The sequence below is a fragment of the Macaca mulatta genome, chromosome 3 (assembly GCF_049350105.2).
Source record: "Macaca mulatta isolate MMU2019108-1 chromosome 3, T2T-MMU8v2.0, whole genome shotgun sequence".
NCBI lineage: Eukaryota > Metazoa > Chordata > Mammalia > Primates > Cercopithecidae > Macaca > Macaca mulatta.
Window position 1 is genome coordinate 3,603,353 of NC_133408.1, and position 24,046 is coordinate 3,627,398.

The 24,046-nt window shown below is 57.2% G+C and overlaps 1 protein-coding gene and 1 long non-coding RNA gene across 15 annotated transcripts in view; one reads left to right on the forward strand and one right to left on the reverse strand.

The window, feature by feature from the left end:
* AGPAT3 (1-acylglycerol-3-phosphate O-acyltransferase 3) overlaps positions 1-24,046 on the reverse strand; it is a 124,968-nt gene that overhangs the window by 48,906 nt on the left and 52,016 nt on the right. For 2 of the 14 annotated variants that reach the window (XM_077995618.1, XM_077995628.1), the window contains exon 1: positions 16,527-16,767. The exons of 9 other annotated variants lie outside the window; for them this stretch is intronic. In XM_077995618.1, coding sequence (XP_077851744.1) covers positions 16,527-16,559 — 33 coding nt within the window. In that variant the 5' untranslated portion in view covers positions 16,560-16,767. Of the gene's footprint in view, positions 1-16,526; positions 16,768-16,805; positions 18,649-20,766; positions 21,218-24,046 lie in introns of those variants that run through there. 3 more of the 14 variants (XM_077995626.1, XM_015132789.3, XM_077995625.1) reach the window with 3 other exon arrangements.
* LOC144339626 (uncharacterized) lies at positions 9,084-11,492 on the forward strand. The gene is made up of 2 exons (XR_013414874.1): positions 9,084-11,377; positions 11,444-11,492. It is a non-coding gene; the product is annotated as an uncharacterized LOC144339626 (long non-coding RNA).

Sequence of the window (24,046 nt, forward strand, 5' to 3'; positions counted from 1 at the left end):
GCCGGGTGTGATGGTGGGTGCCTGTAGTCCCAGCTACTCAGGAGGCTGAGGCAGGAGAATGGCCTGAACCAAGGAGGCAGAGCTTGCAGTGAGCTGAGATCGTGCCACTGCACTCCAGCCTGGGCAACAGAGCGAGACTCCATGCCACAAATAAAGAAAAAAAGAAAATGATGTCCCAGGGTGACCACGCACCCTGGCCACCTGGCCCTGGGGAGCGGGCCTCCCTCCCTCCACTGTGGAAATGCCAGATGAACGGGGCCCCGCGGCCTGTCTTCCTCCATCTCTAACAGGCAAGGGGCTCTGAGGGCTGCCAGGATGGCTGTTTCTCTTTATAAAACGCAGGTGATGGGAGACAGAACAGAGGTCCTGCCAGGTCTCCCTGAGCCCAGACGAGGCAATGGCACCGCCCCACCACCCTTCTCCTGCCAAGTGAGCCGCCGAAGGGGGCTACAGAGAAGACCCCACCTGACCCCAGCAGCCCAGGGTGACTGCTGCACCCTGGGGCGACCGCTGGCAGGCGTGGCTGCAGGGCCGGGCACCCAGCCGCCGCCTGTGGGGTTTTCTCAGCATTCGGAGCCCCTGCTGCCCATTAAGAGCAGGTCTCAGAAGATGGACGAGAAGCCGTTCGCCATTCTTCTCACCGTGCACCGAGCACAGAGGGCTCCTGGTCCAGAACCCCATGCTCAGGGAGTTCTTCTCACCGTGCACCAAGCACAGAGGGCTCCTGGTCCAGAACCCCATGCTCAGAGAGTTCTTCTCACCGTGCACCGAGCACAGAGGGCTCCTGGTCCAGAACCCCATGCTCAGGGAGTTCTTCTCACTGTGCACCGAGCACAGAGGGCTCCTGGTCCAGAACCCCATGCTCAGAGAGTCACACACTAGACACCAATGGCCACCGCAGGGGCAGGCGTCTCCAGGAAGAGCTGGCATCACGGGCTCCCTGCTGTCCGTCGCCTGGTGCCTGGGCACGTGTGGCGAATGTAGGGTGGGCAGCCAGACTCCCAGGCTCCTGGGGAGTGGAGACCACATGGTGGCCAGCCCTCCTTCCTGCTCTGGGAGGGCCTGGCGAGGCCTCCCCAGACCCGTGGTGCCACCTATGCAGAATCGCCCCTATTATAGGCCCAGCACCCACCGCGAGGCGCAACATCTCTGTCCCCACAAAAAAGCCAAGCCACCTCTGTGGCCCTCCAGGTCAAACGGGATCAACAGGGACCTCACAAGCCCACAGGTTCCGGAAGCTCCCAGGTCGCACTGCAAGTGCAACTAAATGGCACCTGTGGGTACGCTGCCACGGCGCAGGCCACCACGCCTCGAATTCCACAGGTGACTTACCAAAGACCTGACGGCAAATGAGAAATGCGCGTCCTTGGAAACGCCGTGGGCGAGGAGGTGGCCCAGCCAGTCCCCTGCCACCTGGTCAGCAGGCTGAAGCTGAGAGGCTTGGCATAAGCCAATTACTAGCAGCTGCTCAGGCGCAAGGCCGCACTTTTCCCAGACAGAGGCGCTCTTTTCCCAGCACGTAACAGGTCTTCCATCATTTTGAGCACTTGCAAAACTGCACAGCTCAGCCATGAATCCCAAGAAAGGACTTGATACCATGCCTCTGCCCAGGTGCCGGGAACAGCCCGTGGAAGCCGCCAGAGTCACCCGCTCACCGGGGCCAGCCTGCCCTGTGTACGTGGCCCCCGTCACACTCGCGGTGGCCCCAGGTTAAGGATGAGTGAGTGGTTGCTCCTGGGGCTTGGGAACCCTCAACAATGACCGCCCCCTCGCTCAGACTCTCAGACGCCCCAGTTCCCGGGCTAATCCGTCTCCTAAATTCCACCCTTAGGTTCTGTTTGTTTTTTAGAGATGGGGTCTCGCTCTGTTGCCCAGGCTGGAGTACAGTGGTGCAATCACAGCTCACTGTGGCCTCGACCTCCTGAGCTCAAGGGATCCTCCTGCTTCAGCCTTAGGATTTTGTCTTTTGGCTCTGGGTAAACCTCTTTGTAAATAGTATCAATCGTTTTCACATAAACTGAGTAGTGGGGAAGACTGGGCAGCCTCCTGCCTGAGCCACCTGCAGTGACCCTCCCCGCCGTCAGCAATGGAAGTGCATTAATCGGATCTATAGAAGAGAAAGCTTCCAGGTCAGAGAGAAGCAGCTCCTGGCCAAGTGTGCACCAAGAAAAACAAACACAGTCTAGAGTGGAACCTCCAGGGGAGCTGTGGTCTCTTCCTAGGAAATCACCCCTGTTCTCCGGCTCTGGAAAATAAAGTCGGCACCCAGACTTGGGGTTTTGGGTCCCTCCAACTGCCCCCTGCACCACATGGCACCATCATCACACATCCCACGGACAGAGACTGACATGCATCCTGTGCCCTTTGACCCTCTGCAGAAACAGGGCAGGTGGCATCAGTGTCCCGTTTTACCAATGAGCACTGGAGGCCCGGAGCACAAACACCCCGTCTAATCCCAGCCTGGAGACACAGCGGGGCTGGGACTGAGGCTCTGAAACCCTAGGCCAGCGTGATCTGTGATCTGTGACGCCTGCTGATTCTCAGCTTCTGCAGTTAGAGCCGGGAGGGACTCTGGTCAAGGGCAGCCGGGAAATCGCCCGCGATCACCATAAACCAGCCCATCAGGCGATGGGTGTGACACAGCAGTGCCACTTTGATGGGAACGACGCATTTTCTGCTCAGGGTGCAGATCACCATGTAAATCAGCCACCGCTACAGCACCTGCCTCGGGAGGCAACGGGAGTCAGTGCCCATGCATCAGGCACTCGTCCTTCCCAGGCATCTACCAACACCGCCCAGATGGTATGAAACCTCTGAGCTCCTTCAAGAATGTTCCAAACAAAAAACCCTTTGCAGAAGGATGGGAGAGCCGCCCAAGGACCCCAGGCGGGATCAGAATGAGCTCCTGCCATCCCCTGCTTCCCTACCTCCCAGGAGTTCCCCTGCAAAGGGCTAGGCAGGGTTTGTTGACACGTGGAGAATGGTCCAGAGCTGGAAGAGGAGGGGAGCACACAGTAAAAGCCCCCAGGACGGTCCAGGCCCCCAGGCCCCAGCCTCGCTCACCAGTAGAAGTAATAGGCCAAAGCCACCGCCAGCAGGGCCACACAGATCCCTGAGAAGAGGCAGGCCGGGTAGCTGCTCAGCATCTTCAGCCCTTGGTCCTGTGCTGCCTGAGGCCGGCGAGAAGGGCCTGTGGGGAGCAGGTGTCAGCCTGGCCAAAGGGTGAGGAGCCGAGTTCAAGCGGAGGGATTAGGAGCTGGCCTGAGCTGCCCAGGCTTGGCAGGGGCCGTGGCCACCCAAAGCATCTGCTCAGCAGGAAGTGGGTGCCGGGCACTCCCGGGTGCCCCCTGTGTGGTGAGCACTGTCCTTCCAGCCACAGGGACCAACTCAAGGGACCCCAGGAGCACGCGGAAGCGGGACATACACACGGGTCCCTCCTCCTGTGCACGGCCGCGGGCTCTGCCGTTGGGGCACCGGCTAATCCAATAAGCAGCTTTCAGCCCGGAGCTGCTCGCTGTAAACAGGCAGAGTCAGGGGCCAGCCAGGATGCAGGTCAGCGAGCCCCGCCCAGCACGGAGCCCTGGGACCGGGGACCTGAGAACGCCCACATCTTCCTCCCCACAACACCAGTGTGCCCAGGAGCCAGGTTGGGGGCGAGTCGGTGAGGCTGACCCTGTGCTCAGCCGTGGGCTAGAAAGATCCCGAAAAGGTCTCCAAGAGAGAGGCAAACGCCCTGCATGTGGGGCTCAACAGGGAACAGCCACCCAGCCTGCCGCACAGGCCAGGCGCCCGCGAAACTCGCTCCAAACTGCAGCAAGGTTTGCTACACGGTGGTGCTCCCGGTCCCACCCATGGCGGTGCTCCGGGTGTTTGGGGCCCCCATGCTGGAAGAGCTGTGGGGTTGGCCGGTCTCATCCTCCAGGAAGTCAGGCACGTCCCTCCACATCTCTCCAGCCTGAAACCCACCCATCTGAAATGAAGGAGTTCAAAGGCGAAACTAGGCAGATGAGATCAAAGGACCCAGGGACAAGAGCATCGCCCTAGGAAACCTCCGGGGGGCAGGAGGCCCCGACAACACACGTCACCCTGGGAAACCTCCGGGGGGCAGGAGGCCCCGACAGCACACGTCGCCCTGGGAAACCTCCGGGGGGCAGGAGGCCCCGACAGCACACGTCACCCTGGGAAACCTCCGGGGGGCAGGAGACCCCGACAACACATGTCAAACCTCCAGGGGGGCAGGAGACCCCGACAGCACACGTCACCCTGGGAAACCTCCGGGGGGCAGGAGACCCCGACAACACACGTCAAACCTCCAGGGGGGCAGGAGACCCCGACAACACACGTCACCCTGGGAAACCTCTGGGGGGCAGGGGGCCCCGACAGCACACGTCGCCCTGGGAAACCTCCAGGGGGCAGGAGGCCCCGACAGCACACGTCGCCCTGGGAAACCTCCGGGGGGCAGGAGGCCCCCGACAGCACACGGGGACAGGGATGGGGTGTTACTAAGGGAGAGCCCCTGGGGACCCTCGACAGCACACGGGAACTGGGGTGGGATGTTACTAAAGGAGAGCCCCTGGGGACACTCGACAGCACATGGGGACTGGGGTGGGGTGTTACTAAGGGGGGGCCCCTGGGGACCCTCGACAGCACACGGGGACAGGGATGGGGTGTTACTAAGGGGGGGCCCCTGGGGACCCTCGACAGCACACGGGGACAGGGTGGGGTGTTACTAAGCGGGGGCCCCTGGAGACCCTCGACAGCACATGGGGATGGTAGTGGGGTGTTACTAAGGGGGGGCCCCTGGGGACCCTCGACAGCACATGGGGATGGTGGTGGGGTGTTACTAAGGGGGGGCCCCTGGAGACCCTCGACAGCACATGGGGACGGGGGTGGGGTGTTACTAAGGGAGAGCCCCTGGGGACCCTCGACAGCACATGGGGATGGTGGTGGGGTGTTACTAAGGGGGGGCCCCTGGAGACCCTCGACAGCACACGGGGATGGTGGTGGGGTGTTACTAAGGGGGGGCCCCTGGGGACCCTCGACAGCACACGGGGATGGCGGTGGGGTGTTACTAAGGGGGGGCCCCTGGGGACCCTCGACAGCACATGGGGATGGTGGTGGGGTGTTACTAAGGGGGGGCCCCTGGAGACCCTCGACAGCACATGGGGACGGGGGTGGGGTGTTACTAAGGGAGAGCCCCTGGGGACCCTCGACAGCACATGGGGATGGTGGTGGGGTGTTACTAAGGGGGGGCCCCTGGAGACCCTCGACAGCACATGGGGATGGCGGTGGAGTGTTACTAAGGGAGAGCCCCTGGGGACCCTCGACAGCACACGGGGACTGGGGTGGGGTGTTACTAAGGGAGAGCCCCTGGGGACCCTCGACAGCACACGGGGACTGGGGTGGGGTGTTACTAAGGGAGAGCCCCAGGAGTCCCGACCAATGCACTCTCACTCAGGGTCACAAGGCCTCAGTGGGATGAAGTGAAAGTCACTGCTCATGCGTCTCCCATGGTACCAGACGCAAAGAACGTGTCACCAGCAGTTTGCCCAGGACGCTCCCCCAGCCTGGTCGCAGCCCCGTCCCAGACCTGGTGCGGCCCCTTCGTGCTCTGTGGGAAGCTGTGGACTGAGAGGCGGGAATCATTCGCCCAGCTCAGTCCTGACATGCTCAGCCTTTACTTCTGTGAACCTGGTGGAGGAGAGAGCGCAATGGGGCAGCCACACCCTTCCCAGGCCTGGGGGAGCCCCTCCTTCCCCCTCACAAGGCTTCAGGTGACTGCACCCCCGGCCAACACATTGACCCCATGTGACTCCATGTGACACCCAGAATCGCCCGTTAAGCCACTCCTGGATTCCTGACCCTCAGCAGCTGTGTGACATAATAGATGTCTGTTGTTTTCACTGCTAAGTTTGTGGGTAACTCTACACAGCAACATAACAAACACGGTAAGGCAACCAGGCAGATCAATATGAGACGCACCATTTACTGGAAATATTGGAAATATTGGATGACTATTTATAGGACTGGAGTTAGTGTCTAAACAAAATAGAAGATTTGCAGGCTGGGTGCGGGGGCTCATGCCTGCAGTCCCAGCAGTTTGGGAGGCTGAGGCGGGTGGATCACCTGAGGTCAGGTGTTAGAGACCAGCCTGGCCAACACGGTGAAACTCCGTCTCTATTAAACATACAAAAAAATTAGCATGCCTGTAATCTCAGCTACTCAGGAGGCTGAGGCAGGAGAATCGCTTGAACCGGGGAGACCGAGGTTACAGTGAGCACTCCAGCCTGGGCAACAAGAGCAAGACTCTGTCTCAAAAAAAAAAAAAAAGATTTGCAGATTCAAGAATTCTGACTTCTAACCCTCAGTACGTTCCTCAGTACGTTCCTTCTATCCCAGTGAGCAATGTTAACCAACTTAGCTCTCTAGTGTGAATGCACACCATGGAACCAAGACATTCATTTAATCCTGTCAGCAGGCCAAGAAACCCAAGAGAACGTGTGTGTGTGTGTATGTGTGTGTGAGAGAGAGAGAGAGAGAGAGAGAGACAGAAAGTCGGGGAGGGAGGAGAATCGCAGCCCTCCCACCAGGCAACAGCAAAAGGAGAGCTGCTTCCTCCTCCCTCTGCAGTGACGACCCACACAACTTCCTTAGTCCAGCACTGTCTGCACAGTCACCCCAAAATATGCAAAAACGACCGGCTGCCCACACAATCTCTGCCTGGCACTTTGTTGCGGGAAGTCAGGGACCCTGAACGGAGGGACTGGCTGAAGCCGCGGCAGAAGAACATAAATTGTGAACATTTCATGGACATTTATTAGTTCCCCAAATTAATACTTTTATGATTTCTTACGCCTGTCTTTACTGCAATCTCTGAACATAAATTGTGAAGATTTCACGGACATTTATCACTTCCCCAATCAATACTCTTGTGATTTCCTATGCCTGTCTTTACTTTAATCTCTTAATCCCGTCATCTTCATAAGCTGGGGAGGATGAATGTCGCCTCAGGACCCTGTGATGATTGCGTTAACTGCACAAATTGTTTGTAGAGCATGTGTGTTTGAACAATATGAAATCTAGGCACCTTAAGAACAGGATAACAGTGATTTTCAGGGAACAAGGGAGATAACTTTAAAGCCTGACTGTCTGTGGGCCAGGCGGAACAGAGTCATATTTCTCTTATTACCGAAAACGGGTAAGATAAATATCCCTGAATTCTTTCCCCAGTAAGGAATATTAATAATTAACAGCCCTGGGAAAAGAATGCATTCCCAGGGGAGGCCTCTGAGTGGCCGCTCGGGGAGTATCTGCCTTTATGCAGATGTAGATAGGGATGAAACTCGCCCCAGTCTCCTGCAGTGCCCCCCAGGCTTGCTAGGATTAGGAAATTCCAGCCTGGCAAATCCTAGTCAGACCGGTTCTCTGCTCTTGAACCTGTTTATCAATGACAGTGCGTGCACAGCTGGACGTGGAAGTTAACTAGCGATTCTACTTTCGCCCTGACCTTGTGATCTCCTGACCTCCTGCCTTGTGATCTTTTGTCGCCCTTGAAGCATGTGATCTCCGTGACCCACACCCTATCCGTACACTCCCTCCCTTTTGAAAATTGCTAATAAAAACTTGCTGGTTTTATGGCTCAGGGGGCATCACGGAACCTGAGGACATGTGATGTCTCCCCTGGACGCTCAGCTTTAAAATTTCTCTCTTTTGTACTCTTTCCCTTTATTTCTCAGACCAGCTGACACATGGGGAAACAGAAAAGAACCCATGTTAAATATCAGGGGTGGGTTTCCCTGATAGCACTTCTTCTAACAAGACCCTGCCTGAGGTACAGAAGGCAACGGCTATGCAGAAGTCATCGGTTTCATGGGATGCATCCTAATGACTGCCTTAGAGATAGTTAATGAGAGAGAGAGGAGTCTTTCGGAGCTTCAGAAAGGTTTCAGTCCCTGACAAAAGGCTGCAAAAAGAAATTTCCCTTTTCCTGTCCAGGCACGGTGGCTCACGCCTGTCATCTCAACACTTTCGGAGGCAGGAGGATCACTTGAACACAGGAGTTCAAGGCTGCAGTAAGCCACAATTGCACCACTGCACTTAAGCCTTCGTGACAGAGGGAGACCTTGTCTCCAGAAAAACAAAACAGCCGGGCGCGGTGACTCACGCCTGTAATCCCAGCACTTTGGGAGGCCGAGACAGGCGGATCACGAGGTCAGGAGATCGAGACCATCCTGGCTAACACGGTGAAACCCCGTCTCTACTAAAAATACAAAAAATTAGCCGGGTGCGGTGGGTGGGCGCCTGTAGTCCCAGCTACACGGGAGGCTGAGGCAGGAGAATGGCATGAACCCAGGAGGTGGAGCTTGCAGTGAGCCAAGATTGCACCACTGCACTCCAGCCTGGGTGACAGAGCAAGACTCCGTCTCAAAAACAAAACAAAACAAAACAAAACAAAACAAAACAAAAAAACTCCCTTTTCCTGACATCAGACTTCACTGTATCAAGATGTGATGGCTGGTGCAGAGGCAGCCACGATGTCACCTCAAGGAGACAGGCCTACAGTGGAAAGCAACCCGGAGGGTGGCCCAGAGGAGGAACGGAGATAGCCGGGGCCTCGCGTGCCTCCGCCAAGCCAAGTAAAGGCCAGCACGGAGGAGCTGACCTCTGGGGCTTCCCACCTAGGTCAGCTCAAGGCAGATTCTGCTCCTTTCAGCTCATCCATCAGCGCCCCATCGAGTGGGCCTTTGGGACTCACACATATCTAGGGGCCAACTTCTTATCTACATGCTTTGCATTTCCCCAAATCTGAAAGTCACCCATGGGTACCCCTGTGATAATAGCAAGCCTCAGTTTTCTCCAGGGCCACAGGAAGCCACAGGGTCAACGTTCCCCCACCCAGGAGGGCCAGCCTCACTCAGGTTTGCAGGTGGGGGTGTTCTTTTATCTTAAAGCAGACATGGCTACCATTCAGAACAGTACGTGAATGGAGAATTCCTTTTAAAAACAAAACCAAAGATTTCTATTAGAGAAAAATGCTTGGGGGAACCAGCATCCCAGGGACCCACAGCCTATTTTAATATGTCATTTTTTTTTTTTTTTTTTTTTTTTAGAAAGAGGAAAAAAGCGTGTTCACATCATGAAGATTTTAGCTGATTTTAGGGCAAGGAAACAGGCCGTGCAGTTGCAGATACACACGGAAGCCCTTTTTGCTGAGGCACAGAGGCCTGAGAGCCACTCCAGGCGGAGCAGACGCTGGACAGCCAGGCTGGCGCCAGGCATGGCTCCACTCAGAAGCACTAGGCCTCCGCACCTCCATCCAAGAGCTGCGGTCAAGGAAAGGAAAAGATGTCTTGTTTTTGCCAAGGTGTCTGAAGTCTCTGTGGGGCAGCAGTCGGGTGAGCGTTTCAGCTGTGATAGAACAGAACTGTTGCGGGGCAGAGCTCATTCACAAGCAGGTCTTTGAACACAGACATTACCAGCATGCCACCTGATTCTCTCACTGTGTCTTCCTCTGCTGGAGAAAATCCTTGTACACGAGGAGACAACTAAAACTTACAGCTCTGATTCCCAGGCCATTCTTCTGGAGGGAGGCACTGCGGCCGTGTGCCAGGAGGGCAGAGGCACTGGCCCCACGGAAGACAGGAGTCCACTCTCAGACAGATGAACACTGCAGGTGTGCCCACAGAAAAGTCCACAGCCCTCGGCAGACAATGCCGCGCTTGCCACTGCTAGGGGAGGCTCAGGAGCCCGGCTGGGGTTGGAGGCCTGGTGCCAGGCGGCACGACGGCAGGCACAATGGGCTGGGGCCGCACTGTCCTCCCCTCTCTCTGCTTTTGCTTCAGTCCTGGCCTGTTTGGGCTGCAGAGCTGGGGTCCCAGCAGGTCACCTGACCTCCCTGGCTTTGGCTCCCCCTCTTTGAAGTGAGCGGATTGACCCCACCGGCTGTCCCAGGGGCGCCCGAGCTGCAGGTGTGGGAGCCAGGGCCAGGGCCGCAGCATGTGAGCATTCCGTGTGACCCTGCAGTGGGGCCTAGACCTGGCTTAGGAACAGCTGGGCGGGCTCTGCTACCGTTCAACACCCTGGCTTCCAACTCGAGCCGCCATCAGGGAAAAAGCCTGGCATGATCCGTGTGCTTAACGCACTTGGAGAGCCGGGGCATTGCCCCAAGCCCCGAGCCCTGGCTGAGGCTTCTCCACTCCTTAATTTCCAGAGTAGGAGAGGTGCTGTGGGCCCGAGGCCGAGCTCCTCCGTGGCGGCCTGCGACGATGAAGCCAGGTTGTCGGAGCCTGAGAAGCAAGGCTGTCCTTCCTGCCCCACGCCTGGGTCACTGTCTTTCTCGTCATAAAGGAAAAAAAAATGCCTTCCTGGGAGAGTCATTCCCTTTCCATGTCTGAATAACAGATTCCCCAGATGTCAGGCGGACCCAGCCTGAGGCCCCAGAACACCCCTACCGAGCGGTGAGCATCTGTGGGCCCGGCCTCAGGTCTCTCCAAGCTCCACGGAGGCGCCGGTGCCCAGTACTGAGCGCAGAGGCCGCCCTGCAGGCCGCTCCGGGATGTCAACTGACCTCTAAGGCCACTTCTCACTGTAAAAACTGCAGGGTCATTGTGGGCTATGCTGGCCCTGCCTCCTCCTGAACGGCTTCATGCCTGCCAGGGCCAGGCGCTTGGGTGCACTCCCAGCTGGGGACCCTGGCTCAGCCTCCCTGGGGCTGGAGGGAGGCAGGATCTGGGTGCTGCTACTGGGGGGCGCTGCCCCTGGGAATCCCAGCTCTTACACCTGCTTTTGTGGTGTGTCCCGAGCCTGCCTCCTGCTCCCTCGCCACTCAAGGCCACCACATGGCCCAGTGTGTGACATCAACCAGTGCCCACACAGCAAAGCGTGCTAGCATAGCACGGCACTTTCGTGACTTTGCTGAGCTCTCCAGAATTGGCAGGTGCTCCCCACTGCTTCCTCATGCTCTCAGCTGAGAAGTCCCTCTGTCCAGCCTCTGCACTGGTTCTGTGCATGGCATGTGATTGGCATGTGAGTGGCATGTGTGGCATGAGTGGCGAGGTGGTGTGGGTGGCATGTGAGTAGCGTGGGTGGCGTGTGAGTGGCATGTGAGTGGTGTGGGTGGCATGTGAGTGGTGTGGGTGGCGTGTGAGTGGCTTGGGTGGCGTGTGGCTGGCGTGGGTGGCATGTGAGTGGCATGGGTGGTGTGGGTGGCATGTGAGTAGCGTGGGTGGCATGTGAATGGCATGTGAGTGGCATGTGAGTGGTGTGGGTGACATGTGAGTGGCATGTGAGTGGTGTGGGTGGCGTGTGAGTGGCGTGGGTGGTGTGTGAGTGGCTTGGGTGGCGTGTGGCTGGCGTGGGTGGCATGTGAGTGGCATGGGTGGCGTGTGGGTGGCGTGTGAGTGGCGTGGGTGGCATGTGAGAGGCATGTGGTATGATATGGCAGCACGTGGGTGGCACGGTGTGGCTTGCTCTGTGCTGTGGCTCCTCCACCACAGACATGTGGCCTCCTCATGCTCCCAACTACCTGAATGTCATCCTGCTCACGACCAGGGCTTGACCCCGCCCATCCGCAGGTTTCCACTGTCCCCTCCTCCGCCCCACCATTGCCACACACCTCCTAGTCTTACCTTCCGGTTACCCTGCAGGGTCTAAAGGAAACAGTTCTTTTCTTCCAGGTCCTTTCCTCTCTCTGACACCTAAGCCATGCTGACTGTATAACCTCCTAGTGGAGGCCCAGCCTCCTGACTCTACCAATGAGGTTGCGCTGCCACGCAGGCCAGGGCCAGGCAGCCGACGGCCTGGGGACTTGCGGAGTCTCTATGGCCTCTTATGAAGTCACCATCCCTGAGCATGGGCACAGCAAAGGAAGGCAAGGCCTGGAGGCCCCTCCTTCCGCCCTTGGGAGGTGGGGACGGGCACACTGCGGCGAGAGGGCTGGCATGTGGGAGCTGGTGCTTGGGGGGCTGGCACGCTTGAGGAGCTGGTTCTCAAGGGGCTGGCATGTGGGAGCTGGTGCTTGGGGGGCTGGCACGCTTGAAGAGCTGGTTCTTAGGGGGCTGGCATATGGGAGCTGGTGCTCAGCGGGGGCGGCTGGTGCTCGGGGTTGGGGAGGAGCTGGTGCTAAGGGGAGCTGGTGCTCAGGGCCTGGTGCTGGGGTGGGGAGCTGGTGCTTGGGGGGCTGGCATGCCGTGCGCCTATGTGTGCCTGTTCTCCAGCATCCAGGTCTCAAAACCTCATCACCCAAACCACCAAGGATGAGCGATGTGGGGCAGACACCTGCTCCATTGCCCCTGCCCCGGTACAGCAGCCGGTCACGACTGAGAAAGGAAGCAGCACACCAGGCGCGGCCGGCCCACACCAGGCCAGCGCATGGGGCCCCCAGGCTGTTCCAGACCAAGGGCCTCCTGCCTTGCACCCACAGACCCTGCCCAGCTACTTAGTTCTAACCCTCTGGCGTTTCGATGCCACCATCCACTCTCCACGTGAGGCTTGCAGCAGGCGTGGGAGCGCCGTCCTCTGGCTCTTGCAGCTGGTGCTTGGGCCTGTGCTTGGATGGAGGCCGCCGGGGCCTCTGGGTATCTGGTATGCGGCGTCCTTCTCTCCTGACTCTCCCCTCACCCTTCCCATGTGCTGCCCCTCCCTCACTCGCTGCTACATGCCGAGACTACTGGAGTCTAACACCAGCGCCCAACTGCTTCCAAGCTGTGCCTCAGTTTCCTCAACCATAAAGAATAACAACACACGGACACCAGCAGGCTGTGGAGAGCCAAAGACCCCTGGGGTGCACTGAGAACAATGCTGGGCATGGAAAATGCCAAGAAGCAGCCAGGAGTGTGATGACATCATCGATACTCCCAAACCTTTCCCCACGGAGGAAACAGATGGCAGAGCTTTAAAAACTACATGACGAAAGCAAACACAGACCACTGGGATTGCGGCAGACTAAATAGCTTCTGCATGACAAAGGGAGCGACAGGGTAAAGAGACGACCCTCCAGCGAGAGAAGACCCTGCAGACCACATGCCCGATGAAGGCCCAGCATCCACGGGATAAAGGGGCTCAGACTCACTAGCAAGAAAGCAAATGACAAAGGACCCAAATGGCTATGCCTTGGAAGGAGCCACGCCGATGGCCAGCAGGTTAACGAAGAGCTGTTGGGCATCACTAACCATCAGGGAGAAGCAAATCAAAGCCACAGGGAGGGGTCGTCTCATGCCGTTCAGATGGCTATTATCAAAAAGACGAATGTAACAGGTGTTGATGAGAACGCAGAGAAAGGGGACCTGGCACACTGTGGGGGAGAGAGAGGGTCCATCAGTGGGCCACTACACAAACTGTCTGGAGGGACCTCCAAAAGTCAAAAATGGAACTACCGGCCAGGCGTGGTGGCTCACGTCTGTAATCCCAGCACTTTGGGAGGTCGAGGTGGGCGGGATCACTTGAGGTCAGGAGTTCGAGACCAGCCTGGCCAACATGGTGAAACCCGATATCTACTAAAAATACAAAATCAGCCAGACATGGTGGCGGGCAAATGTAATCCCAGCTACTCGGGAGGCCGAAGCAAGAGAATCGCTTGAACCCAAGAGGCGGAGGTTGCAGTGAGCCAAGATTGCGCCATTGCACTCCAGCCTGGGCGACAGAGCGAGACTCTGTCTCAGAAAACAAAAGGAACTACCGTAAGGTCCAGCAATTCCCCTTCTGGGTATGTATCTAAAGGAACTGAATCCAGTGTGTCGAAGAGACACCTGCACACCCTCGTTCACTGCAGCACCACCCGCAACAGCCGCACGATGGAGGCAGCCCAGGTGCCCACCAACAGACGAATGGATAGCAAGCGTGTGGTGGTAACAGTGTTATTATTCGGCCATAAGGAAGAAGGAAGTCCTGTCACTGGCAACATCACAGACGAACCTGGCAGACTTGACACTAAGTGGGTAATCAGCCAGTCACAGAACGACAAACCCTGCATGGCCTCACTCACACGAGGAGTCGGAAACCGAGATCTCGCTGGAACTGAGAGGAGCACGGCGGTTACCAGGGGCTGGGGGCTTGTGCAAGGATGGGCAAGGGAGGTGCTGATCAAAGGGAACAGTTTCAGTTAGACCGGAGGGACGTGTTCGTGATCAGCCATGCTGTGTGGCGACCAGTTAACAATAACGTATTGTATTTCAAAATCGGGAAAAGAATAGATTTTTAACATCCACACCACAAAAAATGAAGTTGGTGAGCTGATCGACACGTTAATTAGCTTAATTAATCTTTCTACGACGTACACATAGATCACACGGTACTCCATAAATATACGCAATTATATTTTGTCAATTATAGATAGATGACAGGTAGGTAGATAGGTAGACGGACAGACAGACAGACAGACACACACACACACACACACACACACGAGATCCTCTTCAGGTAAAAAGCAGAACCTGTATGGAACACTGAGATAGTTGGAGCTTTTCACCATGCTCTTTACAGCAAACCTAGAATGTTTAGAATTATGGTTTTACTTATTTTGAAATAACGGATTTTGGTATAAGACCTTTGCCAAAATCCCCTTCCAGTGGTGTTTCTGATGAATGGGAGCTGCCCTGTCTGACTCCTGACAACCATGCTGGTGGCTGCGGACGCTCAACGTCAATCAAAGCCGAAGCACGTGGCAGTTCTCTGCCTGGGAGTCCCGCTAACGTGGCCGATGTGGTGTCCTACTTCCATGTGGCTCTTCAGTTTTTACCTCCACATCTCTTTTTTAAGGTTAAGAAGAATAAAGCTCATTTGAACATATTACACCCAAGCAAATGTCACAGGAATACAAAATCTCCAGATTATTTCCCTGGACCTGAAAACTGAATGATTTATACAAAACTATTACAAGAGAAGAACCGAGTGTCTGTTGATGCAATTTCCTGGAGGCCTCCTCTGAGCCGCAACATAAAATAGCATGTTTTTAGGATGTCAATGAAATCTTTCTTCAGATAAACCCCATGAAGATTCCTCATTCCCTTTCTCACACAAGTGACTGAACGAAACTCCAGGTGTGATTAACCTCCCCTCACCCCAGCAGTGGGAGGTCACTAGCACCAGACGCGGGGAACATGGGAGGACCAGCACGCAGGTGTCACTGACACCATTTCTAAAAGGTCTCTGTTTCCCTCGCTGACACTCCGCCTCGTCCAGCGTCCGCCCGGACCCCGGGTCTGGACGGAAAACCAACCTGCAGAGCAGCTGGGCTGTCCAGTCATGGGGCCGTCGAGAAAAGGCAACGGCAAATGCACCCAGGGCCCCACGCTGAGTCCCTGACGAGCCTCAGACGTGCGTTCACCCGAACTCTAGAGCCCCCACAGCCCCTGCCCCAGGATCTCACGTAGGGGGGCCATAAAAACAACCTGTAATGCGGAACAGGAACATGCAGGAAGGAGGTGGCATCCACCCGAGGGGAGAGGGCAGCAGGCCCCTTGCATCTGTCACCAGCAGCTTGAGGACGCACGCCAGCCTGCCGTGGGCCACCGCGGCCACCATGAGGAGACGCCTCCTGCCGCCCCAGGGTGGGGAAGCTGGACCCTGGAGCGGCCCCCTGGGAATGTACCAGCAAGCCCTGCTTCCCTCTGCCCCCTCAGCCCAGGTGTGCACCCCCACCTCATCCCCGCCTTCCCCTCATCCCAGCAGAAACACCCACCCACCCTCACCCCCCCAGGCCTGCCCACTGTGGACACCCACAATCGGGGGCTGCAGCCTCTGAGTTCACTGGGCAGAGCTTGGTGCCCCCAAAGTCTGAGGCCCAGAGAACAGGGACAGTAAGAAAGATGATGTTGCTGAGACACCACGGCGAGGTCCCATGGGCCACGCTGAGGTCGCACGGGCAACCCTGAGGGCACACTCAGTGGCAGGTGCTTTACACAAATGATCCCTCAGCACTCAGCACAGCTCTGTCCCACTAGCTCCACTGCCTCTGAAAATAATCCTGCCCAGGACCACAAAGCCACTGGCAGGCCCAGGACAGGGAACCGGGCTGCACTGGTGTTGGTACCTGAGCCTCCCACCCCACTGCACGGCGGCTCTGCCCCAAGACCTCCCATGACTGCGTCCCCAGAGGCAGGGCACCCTGGAAGGGGACTCTCTGTGGAGTGATGGTTGACAACTATTCCCCACTTTCTTCAAAAACACTGTGATTCGTGACCTCCTGAACCTGAAAACATGGCTGGACGACGCTGGGCTCCAGGAGGACAGACACTCAAGTCCTCTCTCTCCGGCACGCCTGGGCTGTCGCCGGGGCTGTCAGTGCTCCAGAGAACACGTCTGTCACCTGCAGCCCAGACAGCGTCCGTTGCATTTATGAGGTTAATGAGACGCTGGGAGCCCGCTGGGAGCGCCATCTCACCGACCCGTTTATCTGGATTTAGCTCATGCTCAGCCAGGCGGGAGCCGTCTCCAGGCCAGTGACAGGGGCGGGACCTCAACACGGAGAGTCAAGGCCCAGCATTCGCGGGCCCCACAGCCCCTGCTGCCCATCCTGCCCACCCTCTCACCTGAGGAATGCAGGCCGCACCTTCTCCCTCCATCCCAGGGAGGAGCAGCGTCCACAGGCCAAGCCCCTGCGGGTGTCCCCTGTCCTGCCACGCACACTGGCTCTGGCAGGCCACGTCCAGTTCGAAGGGACCAGGCCTTGCCCAGGACAGTGGCGCCTGGGGGGAGGCGGCTTTGCCGTGGCCAGCAGGCAGCACCGTCTTGTTCTGTGTGCCAACCCCACTTGCCCTTCACATCTTTCAATAAACAAATAAGGACACAAATAAAAATAGAAGTCCCACCGTGGGAAGGCTCCTGGCTTTGACTCGCTCTGGGGTCAGCGCGGGCTGTGGTGGCAGAGGCTCCAGGAGTGTGTGGTGACGGCAGGGAGTGGCTGACAGGGTGTCCTTCCAATCCACACAGGGACAGGGCGCAGGTTACTATGCAAACCAAACAAAGCACACACAGCCCGCGTGTGACCCAGAGCCAGGCCCGTCTCCTGTGCTCTGGAGCCCGTCGGAACCGTCTCATGCTGCCACTGCCGCACGGTACATGCCCTGCTTCCATGAAAGGTGGGCACACAAAGCCCCCCGCCCACATGAGGCACCCGCTACAGGAGCAGCGGCCTCCTTCTGAGGGTCACGGGGGACTGGCCATCGGGGCCCTTCCACTCAGGCACCTCACACTGAAATAACGAGAACGCACGTACTTTTCAAAATGTGGTATGTCTGGCCAGGGTGGCACGCTGTGCTTCCTGAATTGTGTGGCCTCCTAAAGACAGTCACAGTCACGTGCAGACAAGGTGGGGGTGGTGGGTACACACAGCTGAGGAACCTGCCGGAGCCACCCAGGGTGGGACCAAGGCACAAGCTCCGTAGGGCAAAAAAGAGGATTGGCGTGGGGATACAGTTCAGCTCATTGTGAAACAAAATTAGACAGCGCCGTATCTGTAGTATCCGTAGGTGGCCAAACACACGCAAACACACCCTCCTCAGTCAATCTGATGACGTTTCCAGTAACGAGTGCCCCAGCTTGAAATGCATCCCAGAAGGAAAACTCCTACATGGAAAGTGATTTCTAAACAAGATGTAGTTTCAGACGTGAAATCTGTTGGAACAATTATCACAATTCTTAAAATGCACATGTATCAGCTTGCTCTGAGTAAAAACACTTAAAACCTAAGTCAAACCTTAAGACAGAGCAGTGAACTGCACGGATCACTGCAGCCTACAGTCGGGAGAAGCAGAGGCCTCTGTCCCCAGCCGGGAGGCACTGACCCCTCCAGAGTGCTGCCCACGCTGGTTTGCAGAATCTCTTGATGAACCTTACCCTATTTCACCCCCTCCCTCGGGGTGAGGGGAGTGGGGAAACAGAACTCGGCTGCTCCCCTGAAATGACGGGGCTTGCCACCTTGCCTGTGTGTATATTCCTTAACGCTGTGTCAGCGTTTCTCAGCAGGCATTTTCAAAACAGTGACCGTGTCAAACTCAGGGCAGGGGTACGCCTGGAGGCCCCGGAGAAGACGGCCCCTGGGGCTGGAGTTGAAAGCATCGTGCCCTTGGCCTGCCCCAAATCGTTCCTTCTTATTGTGCAGAGGAGCCTTCCGCATCCGGCAAGGATCACAGCTTCCGGTGGGCCGAGTGGTTATTCCATTTCTGCTGCGTCCGGGAGCCGTGTCCAGCTGGTTCAGCTTCCCAGGGCACCGGGCAGCACGCGCCACATCAGCCCTGCCAGGACGCAACAGGCCCAGCTCCTTGGAGAGGGAGCGTGCGAGACCAACAGGAAGAGTTCCACAATGTGGGGCAAGGCGTTCTAACTTGAGCTGGGGTGCCTGCTCCCAGGGACGTCAGTCACCCTCACCAGGACCCTCTGCAGGCCAGGCCCAACCTGGCAGCTCTGTGGCCCCGCACATTCACTCTTCACGTCAGCTTACAGATGAGGAGACTGAGGCACAGAGAGGTTCAGCAACTTGCCCAAAGCCACACAGCAAATCCGTAGCAGAATCAGGACTCAAATCCAGGCCATCTCACCATGAAGTCACTGCTTCTATAGATAGGAGCCAAGGATCACAACCCAACCAAAGTGCTTATCTCGCATCTTCACTGGAAAGGAGGTTTCCCATCAGCTGAGAGCACTTGAGCCTCTAGCTGGAAAGAAGCCTACAGCGATTTAAGACAGGAAAAGCAGAGAGGCGCCGGGCATGTGACACACGTGAGGCGGAGCTTCCTTTTGCTAACTTCTAAAATCAGATCTCAATGGATTGGGAAGAAACAAAAACTCAGTCCTCCAATCCACCTGGAGCCCCAGCCCCGACAGCCTCACGGCCGGGGAAGACGGACCCACCTACCCCTTCAGCTGCAGTAAAACATTTCAAGCAAAGAAACACTCCAACTTTTGAACTCTGTGGGTTTTTTTAAAAAAGATTTTGTAAATTTAGAAATATATATACCTACTATGTACATACCACAAAAATTAAAAATACAAGATTTTGTAAATTAATGGTATTTTATAAAACAGAGTAATACACCTTGCTGTAGAAATTTTAAACCAAGACGAGGTACATGGTCAGAAGGGAACGCTCAGCCCTCACCCCATCTCCATCCCCAGGACTGACCACTGTTAAAATCTGGTATTGGCTGGTGGCTCATGCCTGTAATCCCGGCACTTTGGGAGGCTGAGGCAGGCAGATCAGGAGTTTGAGATTAGCCTGGGCAACATGGCAAAACCTGTCTTTTTTTTTTTTTTTTTTTTTTTTTTTTTTTGAGACACAGTCTTCCTCTGTCACCTAGACTGGAGTGCAATGGTGCGATCTCAGCTCACAGCAACCTCCACCTCCTGGGTTCAAGCGATTCTCCTGCCTCAGCCTCCCACGTAGCTGGGATCACAGGTATGCGCCACCACGCCCAGCTAATTTTTTTGTATTTTTAGTAGAGACGGGGTTTTGCCAGGTTGGCCAGGCTGGTCTTCTTGAACTCCTGACCTCGTGATCCGCCCACCTCGGCCTCCCAAAGTGTTGGGATTAATGGCATGAGCCACTGTGCCTGGCCCTCATTTTTATTTAAAAATAAATAAATAAGTAAAGCCTGCGTAGCTCACAGAAGCCACCCCGGCAGCACGACGCAGAACTCTTTTCTTAAATGCTGCAGCATCAAAACCTAGGAATGCGCAGCGGGGGCTGGGGTTCCTCTCGTGCACACGTGGCCCCTGAAGCTGCCTGTTCTCCGGGAGAATGAAACACCCGAGCCAACCCTGGGCCACCCCAGGGGATCCCAGATAAAATCACCCCCAGTCCTGCCACACAGACGCGCACACACCCTCCCTGCTGGACCGCCCCTGCTGTCCTACACGTTACCTGACGTGGTCCCCAGAGAAACAGCTTGTGCAGCCAAGGACAGGGGAGTGAAGGCTCAGTACCCCCTCGCCGCCAGTGCGTTACTCAAGAATGCTCCAGACTTCACTGCTGACGGAGGACAGGGCTGCAGGGCTGGAGTCCATGTCCCAAGCAGGCATCTGTGTCTCAGGCAAAAGGCTACAGATGACCTCTACCATGGTGCTGACCCAGCAGGGGAAGGCAAAGCCACAGCCACCGTGCCACTGAATGTTCCAGTGGCCACAGTAAAACACAGAGAAAGGTGGAATTAACTTTAATGATGTGTTTTACCTAACCCAACATATCCAAAATTTCACGGACTTCTCCATTGGACACTGAAATCCAGTACATATTTTCAGCTCTCAGGGCCTCACACGTGGGCCTTGCCACTTCTCCCGGGCAGGCAGCTACATGGAGCCGGCGGCCACCACACCAGAGAGGCCAGCTCTGGGTTTGTTACTCCCAGGACATTTGCAGCGGACAAGGCTTGGCCTGCCCTGACGGAGGAGGCGGAGAGGACTCTGGAGTCCTGCTGTGGCACGCCCTGACAGCTCTGTGTGGGAATGTGGGCGCTGGAGACAGGCGCAGGTCAGATGCACGAATGTCAGAGGTGCTCGAGTTGACCCAGGGTTACGGGGTGCAGGGGCAACAAGCCACAGGGCTACAAGGGTCAATGCCCCCTGAGGGGACAGAGCGGAGCTGGAGGCGCTGGGGCTGGGGCTGAGGAAGAGTCCAGCCCAGAGGGCATGGACTTGGAGACAATATGGGGTCTGAGACCAGGACCCCAAGCTCCCGTTCTCCCTCCCCCTGTTGTCTACCCACAATGACTCGGGTGCCTCAAAGTCAACCGGAGAAGACAGAGTTCTGCTCAGAGGCAGCCCTGCTGGCCTTACCTTGTTGGACCCAGGGGGCAGGTCGCTGGCTGGAGTGTGTGAACGGCACAAGGTGGCAGAAGTATGGGGCCCTGGTTTTTATCTGCCTGCCCAGGCTGGGAGGGGCAGGGCAGGGTGGGGAGGAAGGAATCTTGCTGGATCCTCTGTTGCCCGAGGAGGGGGGAGGACTCTGCCCTCCTCCCCGCATGACCCAGAGTCTCTGCAAGCCAGGACGGCGGAAGCAGCCAGCAGCGTGGCTGGGAGCAACCACAGGAGGGCCCAGGACTGTGCCTACAGCCGCCCACAGCAGCTGGACCAGTGCCAGCAAGGGGAGAGAGTCCTGCTAGGGTGGGCGCCGTGGCCGTCTTCCCATTCTCATCATCACAGGGAGACTGACCACGAGGACATGATCGGGCCCCACACCTACAAAAGAGACCAAGTCAGAAGTCGAATGGCCACTTGCCGGCTCCCTGGCTGAAGTGCAGTGAGGAAAGATTTACAAAGAAACAAAAAACGCCTCTTCTTATGCAGCTCAGGTAAAGGGTCAAAGACACACAGGACTTGAAATCCTGACCACTCTGCCAAGTCGCAGGAGGCTCTGGCTGCCATCCCAAAACGCACCCTCTCACACACCTCTCCAACATGTCAGCCCTGGACTCAGCCCACAGGGTGACAGCCCAGGCCCCCTGCGGTGGGGTGGGGCTCAGGGAGAGTCTTCAAAAGGAAAAGCCCAGGTATGCCCTTCTCAACTTTCCTGCCTGGAATGCAGATGAAACAGCCGGGGCAAGGCAGCCATCTTGAGACCGGCGAGCAGCAGCTAGGACAGAAGCCGGGGCCTGAGCACGCAGTCGGAGGAGGCCAGGGTCTCTGGGACACGGCGGGGCGGCGGCCCCCACCCTGACAGCCTGACTGTTAGCAGGAGGAAGACAGATCTGCTACTCCTGAAAGTGCTTGCAAAGGCAGTACCTGCTCCTCATGGGTGCGGGCCTGGGGAGCTGTGTGAGAAGCAGCAGGTATTTGTTGGTCTTAGTCCCTGGTTCCCGACACAAAGCTTGTAAATTCCTTGTCATTTCCTCAGTGGGAAGGGTGACAGGAGCATCTTTTGTTCTATTTGGTTCTTTTTTTTTTTTTTCTTTTTTTTTTTTGAGACGGAGTCTTCACTCTGTCGCCCAGGCTGGAGTGCAGTGGCACCATCTCGGCTCACTGCAAGCTCCGCCTCCCGGGTTCGCGCCATTCTCCTGCCTCAGCCTCCGGAGTAGCTGGGACTACAGGCGCCCGCCACCGCGCCCGGCTAATTTTTTTGTATTTTAGTAGAGACGGGGTTTCACCGTGTTAGCCAGGATGGTCTCGATCTCCTGAACTCGTGATCCGCCCGCCTCGGCCTCCCAAAGTGCAGGGATTACAGGCGTGAGCCACCGCGCCCGGCCCTATTTGGTTCTTGTACAAAGTTCTTAAAACCTTACATTTCCTACGGGATGGGAGCGTCTACTGTTACTCCTAACAAGCCCTTCCAATCCCACCTGAGTGACAGGTGACTTGCAGGGCCCTCGACAGCACTCGCTGTCTCCCTGCCATCCTCCCGGAAGGACAGGGGCTGGAGACCAGGCTCCCTCAAAACTCTTGTACAGTGGGCTTCAGGGTTGGTGAACTCACCCACATGCTGGGAGGCCTGTGGACCCCAGCTCCCCAGGGACAGAAGCCCTGGCACCCAGGACCCCCCAGGCCTCACTCGGCACCCGTTTCCCCTTGGCTGTCCATCGGATCCTTCGTAACACCCTCTACAAGAAACCAGCAGACACAGCCAGTGTTTCCCTGAGTTCTGCAAGCCATCCTGGCAAGTGATCAAACTCGAGGGCATCATGGGAACCCCAGCCTCCAGCCATGGGTCATGGGTCACAACCTGGGATTGGCATCTGACAGTGGGGCAGTCTCATGGGACTGAGCCCTGGCCCTGGGGGATCTGACGCATCGGAACTCAGTGGAACTGGGGGCGCCCAGCCGGGTGCCCTGGAGAACTGCTTGGGGGGGGGGAAACACCCACGCATCTCACTGAGGAAGTGTTCTGTGTTGAGCACGAGAGTGGAGTAGGGAGAAAATCTTTCTGTCCTTTTCACAGGGGACAAACTAACGAGTATTAAACTATGGATCCTGACATCCGCGCAGGCTGCTTCCTGAGGTGTTACCCCATCCCCGAGTGCATGGATCTGGAGGTACATGGAATGCCCCGCCGAGAGCGGCTCCCCTACCCCCTATTTCATGCCAGTGTACCCTCCTGCAGCACAAGGAGCCCTGCACTGGTGGTGTGCTGGTGGGCACAGGTCCCCGAGGCTGCGAGCCTCAAGGTGCGCCTGGCCTGGATTCCATCCCCTCTGGGAATGAACCCAGTGCTGTCTGGGTTTGTTCTCCTTGTGCCAGCGCAGACACCTGCAGCTGGTTTTCTTTGGGAAGCACACTCTTCACAAAGTCTAAAACCCGTGTGTGAGTGTGGGGAGAAAGAAACAGGGACCCCTGACACAGAACAGACGTTCACACTCCAGAGCCTGCCCCGCTGGGGACAGGCGCCCCATGCCCAGACCCCACGCCAGCTCTGCCACCACCACTGGGCAGCCGGTCACATCACACAGGGAACAAATGCAGCCAGTCCTCACGGCAGCCCCAACGCTGACAGAGTGCCCTGCCTGGCACATGGCTCCAGAGCCGCAGCCCCTGAGCTGGGAGACCCCACACCGACGGAGTGCCCTGCCTGGCACATGGCTCCAGAGCTGCAGCCCCTGAGCTGGGAGACCCCATTGAAGCCCAGGGCACACTGTTGTTCCCCTCAGAGCAGGTAGCTCCAGCCCAGCCTTCAGCCTTTGGTCACGGGTCACAGCCTATGCCAGGGGGGAACCTATGCCCAGCGTCTCTGTGCCCCCTGCCATGCAGGTCTCTCTTCCAGGGACACTCTCCTCTATGCACTGCCTGCCTTGAGGGTGGGGTTAAGGAGGATCCCAGGCCAGCAGCCTCCTTCGAGGAACGAAGCAGGTCCCCGCCTGGCTCAGCCCAGGGTCTTGGGTGCCGCACTCCTTCGCACGCTTCCCCTCGTGCTTCCTGTTTACTGATGTGTTCACCACCCTCGCCTCGCCACCCCCACAAGAACAGGGGCCTCCTCCGTCACATCCACTCATTGTCCCCAGGCTGAGAAGGGCCCTGATAAATGTATCACACATGTGCTCTGTGCGACTCCCCCACGAGCCTGGGCCTCCACACGCACCAAGGCCCTCGGGTGACTCATCCTGTCCCCAAGTGCAGGATGGGGGTCCAG